The sequence below is a fragment of the Amblyraja radiata genome, chromosome 11 (genome assembly GCF_010909765.2).
Source record: "Amblyraja radiata isolate CabotCenter1 chromosome 11, sAmbRad1.1.pri, whole genome shotgun sequence".
Lineage (NCBI taxonomy): Eukaryota > Metazoa > Chordata > Chondrichthyes > Rajiformes > Rajidae > Amblyraja > Amblyraja radiata.
The window spans coordinates 60,673,995-60,686,062 of NC_045966.1; the positions used below are offsets into that span (position 1 = coordinate 60,673,995).

Genomic DNA, 12,068 nt, shown 5'->3' on the forward strand with positions numbered 1-12,068 from the left:
GCCGGGTTTGCCGACTGAATTGAAGGGATTCCCCGGATAGAGCAGGATTCAGTACTTGTCCCTTCAGGGAGACGTTTGCCGGTGCGCCCATGAGCTGGGATTGCAGGGGCTGGCTCGCTGCTGCAGGGGGAAGGCGAGGATGTTTTGCTGAGCAAGCGGCCAACGCGGGCACTGAGCGCCTGTTCGGGAGGGGAAGCAAGCAGGGTCCTGGCTGGCGTGGAGGAGAGCTGTCACTCTGTGTCTCCCCACCTCCTCCTCAGCGTGTGTGTGTGTGAGAGAGAGAGGGAGGGTGAGAGAGAGGGAGGGAGGGAGGGAGAGAGGGAGGGAGCGAGGGAGGGAGAAAGAAAGAGAGAGACAGGGAGAGGGAAGGGGAGAGGGAGGGAGAAAGAGAGAGAGAGAGACAGGGAGAGCGGAGAGAGAGCACTTTCGCTTCGCACTGCAAACCCACACGCCGACTGACTCAGAAGGTAGAGAGACTTTCTGGATAAAGGATTGATGCTCGGATATTGAGAGTCAGCAAAGGCCGTGAAGGCGGATATTCGCCGCGGTCGGTAGATTGATCGCAGTCGCGTCCGCCGTGCAAGAGATGCACTCGGCAGGGCTGGCTGGTTGAAAGGTGGTTCTCTGAGTGCAAGCGACCGAGAGGAAGCCGACTGCCCCCCCGCCCCCCGCGCACACTGGCTCGGTGCAAGAGCAGCCCCCGCCCTGTCACACCTCTGGGCATCAGCCCCGGCTGAGTCCTGCACCCTGCCCGACTCTGTAGCGCTGCCGAGCCGCCAGCCTCACCACCCACACCATCCACAGGTCGCAGCCATGAATCCGGTCCATTCAACCTTCGCCTGCCTGTAAGCATTTTCGAACTTTATATCGTTTAAGACTAATGGATATTTTTTAATGCTCATGTTATTAATTTATTTTAATAAAGAGGAAATTAAGCCAGGTTTAACCTGCGGAGAATCCAACTGATCTTTTCCTGCATTTTTCCATTCAGATGTTTACACGTGTGGCTACTACGCTTTGGAATCGAGGTAAGGACTTTATTTAGCAGTTTACACTTTACTGGCATTGTGGAACAGCGATTATTTGACTGGGTTGGAGATATGTGTTTAATAAATTGGAATAAGGCGCTGACCTGGGAATGTTAGTTTCCAAAATTGGACTCCTCGACAGCCGAGTCTACAAAAGTGTTTTAAGCTACAATCTAAATATTTCCATTGTATACAGCGGCACTTTAAAAAATAAATAGGAGGTTGTCATCTTTACTTGGCTTGAGGTTTTGTGCTATCGTTTGGATTGTCGATTGTAAAGATGGTGCGCCTTACGAAGCGAAATAGATGTCCTAAACACAGAGAGAGAGAGAGAGAGAGAGGGGGGGGGGGGGGGGGGGTTGGAACACGGATTTTCCAGATGTGAGCGGTTGCTTCAGTCAGGAGTCGCTTATCGATCAGAAACTCCCTCCTCCGCCACATCACGACGGCGACCTTTCTTGCTGCCGCCGAGGGAAGTCTGAAGAAGGGCCTCGACCCGAAACGCCACCCATTCCTTCTCTCCGGAGATGCTGCCTGTCCCACTGAGTTACGCCAGCAATTTGTGTCCATCTTCCCTTAAACTGGTGCTAGCGGAAAGAACACTAAAATTGCGAAACTAGTGAAACTAGAATACGACGAGATGAGGTTCCACAAGACGCGCACATCAGCACCTGACCCGCTCGACAGGCTCGGCCGAAACAAGGGCATTTTCAGCCACTGTGTAAATGTAGCTCCTTCAAGACGAGAAGGGGGGCGCACACGGGTTGAGAGACTGCGGGCGGGCAGCACACGGGTTGCCTGCAAACACTGCTCGCAGGGCAATCTCCGCGCTCTCCCCCACAACTCGGACACCCCAGGGCAGGCGAGAGTGTAGAGTGCGCTCCCCGTTCCTCCCCGCCCAGTGGTTCTATCTCCGCTGCTTCGTGTCCTCACCCCGCATGCAGGACTCCGAAGTTGCAGCCGGTAGGGTGACGAACATTTTGTCCGTTTCTCACGAAAACAACCCAATAGCCAGCTGGAGGGTCACCGGTGTGAGGCACTTGCCTTTCACGCTTTGTACATGGAACCAGGAAGAACTTGCAATCTATATTAGTGCACAAAGCAACCGATAAATAAAAACACAGTAGACAAAAATGCTGGAGAAACTCAGCGGGTGCAGCAGCATCTATGGAGCGAAGGAAATAGGCAACGTTTCGGGCCGAAACGTTGCCTATCTCCTTCGCTCCATAGATGCTGCTGCACCCGCTGAGTTTCTCCAGCATTTTTGTCTACCTTCAATTTTCCAGCATCTGCAGTTCCTTCTTAAACAAAAACACAGTATCGGGTATAAAATGACATAATAATAAATGACATATAGTGTAAGAAGGAACTGCAGATGCTGGTTTAAACCGAAGGTAGACACAAAAAGCTGGAGTAACTTGGCGGGCTAGGTAGCGTCTCTGGATAAAAAGGAATAGGTGACGTTTCGGGTCGAGACCCTTCTTCAGGTCCCGACTGTAAAACGCCACATATTCCTTCTCGCCAGAGATGCTGCCTGACCCGCTGAGTTACTTCAGCTTGTTTGTGTCTACCTTCGGTTTAAACCAGCATCTGCAGTTCCTTCCTACACCTACTTAAATCTATACTCCCCCGAAAGAGATTGACTTCCTTCTCCAAGACGTATCTGTGTAGGTGCTTAAGAAGGAATTGCAGATGCTGGAAAATCAAAGGTAGACAATAGTGCTGGAGAAACTCAGCGGGTGCAGCAGCATCTATGGAGCGAAGGAAATAGGCAACGTTTCCGCCCTATTTCCTTCGCTCCATAGATGCTGCTGCACCCGCTGAGTTTCTCCAGCACTTTTGTCTACCTTCTATGTAGGTGCTGGTCGGTTTAAATCTCACCGCCACCCCTGGGCTGGTTAAGTAAACCTGCAATTAAAGGCAGATATAAGTTACAGCGAGCAGCAAGTCTATCAGGTTTCACAGACAGAAATGTGTTGCCTTTTTTTGGGGGGGTCTATAACATTTGATCTGTACTGCCCCAACTCGCAGTTGAGATGTATCAAACAGGACTAAAACGATGGCTCCCACTCACATTCTCTGCGGCAATATTAGCATGAACAGTGACTCAAAGAAATTGTACCGAGAAAATCCAATGCTATTTTTTTCAACATCATCGAGTATGATGGTTTTATAACTTAATCCACAGTCCATCTGCAGTGAAATGCTGCAAAAGTAAAACATTTTGATTTAAAATTCATCAGCGTTTGAAACTGATTAAAAAATCTCAGCAGTTCTTTTTAGGACACATTGATGCCTCTTTTGGCTTCCCTTACACCCGACATTTTCAGAGGGAGTCAGTCCCACGAGCAGATTTCATAGACCCTGCCACCAAGAATCTGTCTCCCTTCACCCCAAGAGCTTGGGTTTGGACCGGATTGCTGCAGCCATTGTCACTGGAGCCCGGAGATGGTTCAATGTAACACCAGCTGCAACCGATTAGTAATTGGATGAATGAACAAACCATCAGACCAAAGCTTAGATTGAAATCCAACAATAATTTTAGACAGAGTGAAACAGTGAAGTGCACTGGACACAACAGGGAGTTTGCAATAACACAAATGCAACTTTCTAAGTGTAAAACCAGCAGAGACAACTGTTTGGCATGTGGAATGTTGTCCGCTCATGCCTCAGAGGGTAGTGCCTCACATAGAGTCATAGAGTGATACATAGAAACATAGAAAATAGGTGCAGGAGAGGCCATTCGGCTCTTCGAGCCTGCACCGCCATTCAATATGATCATGGCTGATCATCCAACTCAGTATCCTGTACCTGCCTTCTCTCCATACCCCCTGATACGTTTAGCCACAAGGGCCACATCTAATTCCCTCTTAAATATAGCCAATGAACTGGCCTCAACTACCTTCTGTGGTAGAGAATTCCAGAGATTCACCACTCCCTGTGTGAAAAATGTTTTTCTCATCTCGGTCCTAAAAGATTTCCCCCTTATCCTTAAACTGTGACCCCTTGTTCTGGACTTCCCCAACATCGGGAACAATCTTCCTGCATCTAGCCTGTCCAACCCCTTAAGAATTTTGTACGTTTCTATAAGATCCCCCCTCAATCTTCTAAATTCTAGCGAGTACAAGTCGAATACAGCGTGGAAACAGGACCTTCGGCCCAACTTGCCCGCACCGGCCAACAATGTCCTAGCTACACTAGTCCCACCTGCCAGTATTTGGTTCATGTCCCTTCAAACCTGTCCTATCCATCTCCTCTCAGTCAGCAGGTCATGAGTCACATCCTGCTTCAGAGACAAGGTACCAACTTTTGGAAGGGGCAGAAACCTTGGTTCCTTCTCCCCTGTTAGGTGAAGTGACTGCTTAAAACAGAATGGGAGAACACTCGTCAGATGTATTTACCCAAACAAACATGGCCACCACCATTCGCATTCTGTGATGCAGCAGGGAGCACACTCCAGATACACTTCACTAGCTGTCAGGTGCTCTGGGATGTCTGAAATTGCAGTGGCATCAGATCATCTGCTTGATAATGTTAACCGAAGGATGACAATTAGCTCACACTCCAGTTGAACTCTTTGGTCCCATTTGGTTCTTCTGGCAGGAAGAACATAGATACATAGATACATAGAAAATAGGTGCAGGAGTAGGCCATTCGGCCCTTCGAGCCTGCACCGCCATTCAATATGATCATGGCTGATCATCCAACTCAGTATCCCGTACCTGCCTTCTCTCCATACCCCCTGATCCCTTTAGCCACAAGGGCCACATCTAACTCCCTCTTAAATATAGCCAATGAACTGGCCTCAACTACCCTCTGTGGCAGAGTTCCAGAGATTCACCACTCTCTGTGTGAAAAGGTTTCTTCTCATCTCGGTCCTAAAGGATTTCCCCCTTATCCTTAAGCTGTGACCCCTTGTCCTGGACTTCCCCAACATCGGGAACAATCTTCCTGCATCTAGCCTGTCCAACCCCATAAGAATTTTGTACGTTTCTATAAGATCCCCTCTCAATCTCCTAAATTCTAGCGAGTATAAGCCAAGTCTATCCAGTCTTTCTTCATATGAAACAATAGAGATAGGAATCTGAGGGGTAACTTTTTCACACAAAGGGTGGTGGGTGTATGGAACAAGCTGCCAGAGGAGGTAATTGAGGCATTTAAGAAACAGTTACACAGGTACATGGATAGGACAGGTTTGGAGAGACATGGAACAGACGAGGGCAGGTGGGACTGTGTAGCTGGGACATGTTGGCTGGTGTGGCCAAGTTGCATTACTCTAGGAGTCCATGACTCTGTGGCACATCCCAGCTGAATGGGCAGATGAACCCAGGTTTGAAGTCTCACCCAGGGCCCTTCTCTCTGTGTGCTGCATGCATGGCAGCTCAGACCGAGTGCAGGTGTCTCTGGAATGGAACAAAAGCCACAGGTCTCCGTGCGTGAGGCCAGAATGCCAGCCACTGAGCCACGGCAACAGAAGGAGGAAGCCACAAGGAATGGAACTCCCAGCTGTCTGCTTTCATATCCCAGGTGCAGGACAAGCAGCCTCTGTTTCACGATGTGGGGAATGTTTGTTTTAAGAGTTGGGTGGGTTGCGGGGCTGTGCTGGTGCTGGGAAACACGCCGTGTTACATCTCGCCGCTCTTGTGTTGGTGTTGATCACAGGCCTCGATGGAGGAGGACACGGAATTCTGGCCTCACGTAGAGAACCACACCAGGCTGAGGGACGAGACGAGCCGCAAGTATGTGCGGCTGTACCAGCTGTACAGTCGCACCAGTGGCAAACACCTGCAGGTGCTGGGCAGGAGGATCAGTGCCAAGGGCGAGGATGGGAACAAGTATGGTAAGAACTGGCTGATAGATGCAGCGCATTGCTGGCCGAAGGTGTGAGCTCCTCAGTTATCAACTGAATGTAGGAGGCAAGTGCAGGAGAGGCAGGGGATAAGGTGCACTGTGGCCGTTACTGGATGGCATTCGTCTGACGCTTGACCAATTTCCCACTGAGCTACACTCCCTCTGCAGCTAGAACAGGCAATCCGGTCACTTAGCCCATCTCCACGCACAAGCCTGGTGGACAGCGGGCGGCTAGGCGGTGTCCAGGCAACGCTAGCTAGTAAACATGGTAGGCCCACGTAAGCAGAATCATTGCTCCATCTTCGTTCTTGTGAATAGACGGCGAGAACGTGTGTCCTCGCCGCGTCTCTCACATCCACAAAACAAACCGCAGGCTTCAAAGTCAACCTTTGAAGTTGTTCTGAAGGCAAAGATCTGGCAGCCAGCTGGTTACAAAGAAAGATCCCACTACCATCCAAGAGGGAGAAGAGAATAACTAGTCTGTTTGGGGGGAGCGCTAGTTCTGGGATAACGCTGGCCAGGTTGCAGTGAGAATTCACCTGCGTTTCTTCACGCTATAAAACCGTTATATCTTTAGTTGAACGGCAGTGGCCAAAATTAAACTCTAGTTCAGCACACAACAGATATCAGTCCCAGGCCCATGTGTATAGGTTGGAAGCCAGTGGATCGGTGAAAAGGCTGGGGTGGACCGGTTACTGGATGGTTGCAGGGGTTAGGGGGGACACTGGTAGCAGGGTGTGCAAATGGTCTGATTTGTTAACCGTAAGAAGTAGAGTTTTGTTTGTCTATTATGACAAACTTGTAGAGAGATCACTTCTATTTTGTTTTCCTCTCCATCTTTGCTCGTTGAGATGTTTGTTTTGATAGGACAGTTATTTTCAATCGCCGAGATCCCTCCTAAACTCAGTTCTATCCCGTCCCAATATCAATGTTTGGCCACAATCCAGCATTTAGACGGGATTTGGGCTGCATTCTTTCCTGTGTGAAGAGGCAAAGTTGAGAGCGGCCACGCACACTGCCACATATCCACCAGAGGGCACCTGCACTCGCCTCAATTCAGAACCTGCTCCCTTTCCTCTCCGCGGGCTTTAATATCGTAGAGAAAGAACACTAATGACTTTCAAAACAAAACCCGAATCACTGGCCGCAGTCGCCGGGCGGAGAGCTTGTGGACCAGATGGCAGTCACACCAAAGCAAAGGTCAACAGAGGAAGAAGGGGGACACAGTCTCGGTGGAGCAATTGCAGGGTCCGGCTAGTGTAGACATCCTCTTCCATCATGTGCTGTTAATTTGATACTCAAAGCAGGACAAAGTGAGGAACTTGCAAAGCTGTCACCTTGCACGCCTCGGGGCCTTGTTCCGGCTTGTTTGAATAATTGACAGCGGTCTTTATGTACAAAGCCGATCAATCAGGGTGATGGATGGTTCGATTGTAGGCGCGGGGAGTCGGTGTATTTTCCTTCTTCAGTCAGGCAGGGCTTTACAGTCCAGAACAAGAGCCACAGGCCTTCTCTATCATCTCGCAATTTGATTCCTGACTCTCAAACTCAGCATTGGATATCTGAAACCACAAAGCAATTGCCTGCCTTTGTTTGACTGTAGACACTAGACAGCATAAAGTGGCTATTGATTACTTTTCATAACATCCTCCCAGGAGACTCGCGTCTCAGTGGGACTCCCAGGTAGATACCTGTGCAGGGGGTGTGCAGAACACACAAGGATATCTCTCCAGCTTTAGTCTGCACAGCAAGCAACAAGCCTCCTCTTCTAAACCACCCGTTTCCATTTTCTTGGCTTTTCTCTGCTACTCCTCTCCTCTCCCAGCTCCATGTCAAATGTTGTTTCCCGTTCCACTCCCCTGCCTACTAACTCCTGTGACCATCGCCGTGCCCGTGACCTGCCAGCAGGAGGCACCAGTGAGCAACCGGGAGAAGTGATCCTGTGGGCATTCACCTCCAGCTGATCTATGGGTGCTCCAGCTTCCTCCCTCCACCTCACTCAGCACAGTATAACTGTTCCCTCTCAGTACAGACATTGTAACCCAATTTAGCATCCCCATTGCACGCAGATATAACCACACGGAGGGCAATATAAGGCGTCCAAAGTAAAAACCCTGGCATCAAATCAAACACAGATCAGGCAGTATCTGTACATTAGAGTCATAGAGTGATACAGTGTGGAAACAGGTTCTTCGGTCAACTTGCCTACACCAGCCAACATGTCCCAGCTACACTAGTCCTATCTGTCTGCATTTGTCCATATCCCTCTAAACCTGTCCTATCCCTCTTTACCTGTCTAGCTGTTTCTTAAATGTTGGGATAGTCCCAGCCTCATCTACCTCCTCTGGCAGCTTGTTCCACACACCCACCACCCTTTGTGTGAAAAAGTTACCCCTCAGATTCCTATTAAATCTTTTCACCTTCACCTTAAACCTATGTCCTCTTCACCTGCTCGGGGCAAGAGACTGTGCATTTATTCCTCTCATGAGTTTATACACACACAGTCTTTCCTACAGACCCTTGCCTCTGTTCTCTCTACCCATCCTTCCTTTTCTCCATATTGAAGCTTCTCTCATCTCTAACTCTCTCCAGCTCCAGAGGAGGGTCTTTGAACTGAAACACTAACTCTGTTTCTCTCTTCACAGAGGCTGCCTGACCTGCTGAGTGTCTCCAGCATTCTTCGTATTGATTTGAGGGAATGTTGAGCACATGCATTGCAATTATTCCCTCTCCAGACATGCTGGCCTTTCTTTTAATAATTCCCTGGGTTGAGGGTTTAATTCCTGTCCCTTTGCTCTGCATGGAATTGAACCCATTCCCTCTCTTCCCTTGGATGTGCAGCATCCAAACCTTCTCTCGGGAAGTTGAGCACTAACTCCTTCTACACTTTGTATCTAACATGTCCATTTTCTCAGTGAGATTTTAACATTCCCACTTTGTAACCAGAGTCTTTTAGTTGCTCCCCTTCCTGGCTGTGGAACGTTGTCATCACACGCTGTTAATAGGTGAATCGAGGACCAGAGGACATAGGTTTATGGTGAAGGGGAAAAAATTTAATAGGAATCCAAAGGGTGGTGGGTGTATGGAACAAGCTGCCAGAGGCTGCGACTATCCCAAATTTTAAGAAACAGTCGGAAAGATACATGGATAGGACAGGTTTGGATGGATATGGGCCAAACGCGGGCAGATGGGACTAGTGTAACTGGGACATGTTGACAGGTGTGGGCAAGTTGGGCCGAAGGGCCTGTTTCCACACCGTATCACTCTGTGACTCTATGATGAACCCTCCCTCCAACCTGGTGCCGTCTATGACCCCTTCTTGTTGCTGTGGGAAGGGACAATACCTTATCACCAGGGCTTTAGTTCAGCTCAGCTCAGCTTATTGTCACGTGTACCGAGGTACAGTGAAAAGTCTTTGTTGCGTGCTATCCAGTCAACGGAAAGACAACCCTCCCCTACCTGAGGCTTTAACTCTCCCAACCTTTCCAGGTACATACTCACATACCTTCCCTATACTTGGATGTAGGATTTAAGCTCTGTGCATAACTTTACTTCCTCCCCATCCTCGACTTCAGGTGCTGGCCTTTCACTCTTTCCCTCCTCTGTGTAAAAGTATTAAACCCCCCCCCCCCCCGCCTCCAGTTCTCTCACTTTAGTGTAGTTAACAAAGCTTTTTCCTCTATTGATATTCTCTTAACATGTATCTATAAAATGTAACTGGCTCGATTGTAATCATGTATTGTCTTTCGCTGACTGGGTAGCACGCAACAAAAGCTTGTCACCATACCTCGGTACACGTGACAATAAACTAAACTGACCTACAAACCTTTGCCTCAGCTGAGTGTAGGATTTTGACCCCCTTTCACATCCTGGCTGACAAACTTAACCCCATTTCCCCACTCCTTCTCCTCAACCCCCCTCCCCCACCCCACAGAATGTATCAGAATATTAATAACTACATTTTATCAGAATCTATGAAGCAAGACAGTGATAGTCCTTTCAGTGTAAATTGTAAAACACATTTGTGACTGATCTATCCCAATCTAATCTATTAACCAGAGCAATAAGCAATATTTGATTATGTAATTTTAATGCAGAATAGTGCGTGAGATATCCAACCGTAAGCTGTGGCTTATTTCCAGTGTAATGTTTATAGCAGACCGCCAAGTGATATATCGTAGTTTTTCTTGGAGTTATGGTGTTAGAGGGTTAAATTATTGTACTAATTCAAAGCCCTAGTTTCATGATTCGAAGGTTTAAGTTCAAATCCCATATGGCAATGGTAAGGAATATAAATTCAGTTACTTAAATAAATACAGAAGAAAATAAAGTTAGCATGGTGAAGCTACTGGATTGTTTGAAAAGAAACAGCTGGTTCACTAATGTCCTTCGGGGAGGAAATCTGCCCTCCATACCTGGTCTGTGTATGACTCTGGAGCCACAGCAATGTGTGGCTGACTGATGAAAGACCTGCAAGACCAACACATGCTGATTTGTCAGTGATGGCTAGATCCCTTTCAAGAACAGAAAGTAGCAGAATCTGTACAAGAAAAAGGCATCCTATCTTGTGGGACAATCTATGTATCCATGCTGAGAGTGAAAGATTGATATAATCAATAGAATAGATGCCTGTGAGACTTCCCCTGCAATGTATATATCAGAACGTCGCTTGCTTCATCCTAGTGTTAATGAAACAGTGCATGGTCTATCTCAAAGGACACAACTAAATAAGTAGAGTGATGTGTTTCAGTATAATCTATCTGTGTATCACCTATCACATTCATCAGTTTGCAGTACGCAATAGTTTGGCTGATGAAGTAAGACTGAACAGCTTTGTGCCATATCAATCCAGCACCACAGTTGCACATCATATATCCTAGTACATCTGATTTTGTAAGTTAATGGATATAATGTGTATGTTACTGGAACTATAATGCTATGCCCCTCCATCATCACAGATTTGTGAGTTATTTACAATGCTTAAACCAGCATCACTATTTATGTTACTGTAATTCATAGTGAGATATCTATAAAATGTAATCTATGCAACAAACTGATGTTCAATACATCGTTGCATAACTAGGTGTGATATATCAACTTATAAAAGAGAGTTAGTGGCACATTCCAGTATAATGTAGGTACAGAGCAAATCAGGTTTCCACAATGTATTCTGTAAAACACAGCTGCATATGATAAATGACATATAGTAATGACATATGATAAATAACAGAACTATATCTATACTCTGTAAATGGATCGATTGTAATCATGTATTGCCTTTCTGCTGTCTGGGTAGCACGCAACAAAAGTTTTTCACTGTACCTCGGTACACCTGACAATAAACTAAACTGTACTATGTACAATGTTATAGTGCAGGGTATATAGTGCAGTTGTATGTGAACATTGCCTGTGTGATTTATATGACAGAACTGTGAGCAGTAGACCCAATGTGGTCAATTTAAATGAGTTATGAGCAATGCATCTCAGTATAACATACTGTACAATTTTGTATGATACATAATGTCGTAACCATTATCACATATTGTATGTTATATGTCCCAGTATAATATATACCACAGAAATGTGGGTGACAAATCAGAGTGCAATGCTTCCCAATGGGGAATGTGCTACCTGCTGTGAGATTTTAATGATGCTCTGGTACTTATGTTGGAAGGTTTACATAAAGTAGAAGTGAATACAAACAATTACCTCATCAGTTATCCCAGCCACTGTATCCCAGCATGTAGCCATGATATCACCAGATGTGTTTTGGGGTGGGAGGGAAGAGACGTGGGGCCAAGCATATTTCACTGAGCGTGATAAAGTATGACTTGGTACACCATGCTTGCGTGCGGTATATCGATGTGTAATCTCTGTAGCTGAGCAATATGGTAGAGTGATCTGTATAATGGAGTTGTGTGTGAACCTTCCCATTTTAGTCATTATTTCAAAGCAAAGTGTGATATTAACACAGTGTGACATATACCATAGTGCTCTCCTCGGTATAACAATTCAATGTATACAAATGGATTGTGTTTGACACCCTCTAGTGTAATGTATCTTTGAAAAGCACATCCTCTGTTAATTGATATCATAGAAGGATCTTTGCAGTACTATACAAAGCATATACTAGAGCTACAAACGTGTAACATTGGAGTCTATAAAACTACGTATGATATATGTTAGTAC

General features: G+C 46.8%; 1 protein-coding gene across 1 annotated transcript in view; it reads left to right on the plus strand.

Moving 5' to 3' along the window:
• Positions 1 to 370: 370 nt before the first annotated feature.
• Positions 371 to 12,068, plus strand: part of fgf18 (fibroblast growth factor 18) — a 103,910-nt gene continuing 92,212 nt past the window's right edge. The window contains exons 1-3 of the mRNA XM_033030004.1: positions 371 to 845; positions 992 to 1,028; positions 5,691 to 5,868. Coding sequence (XP_032885895.1) covers positions 814 to 845; positions 992 to 1,028; positions 5,691 to 5,868 — 247 coding nt within the window. The 5' untranslated portion in view covers positions 371 to 813. The remainder of the gene's footprint in view (positions 846 to 991; positions 1,029 to 5,690; positions 5,869 to 12,068) is intronic.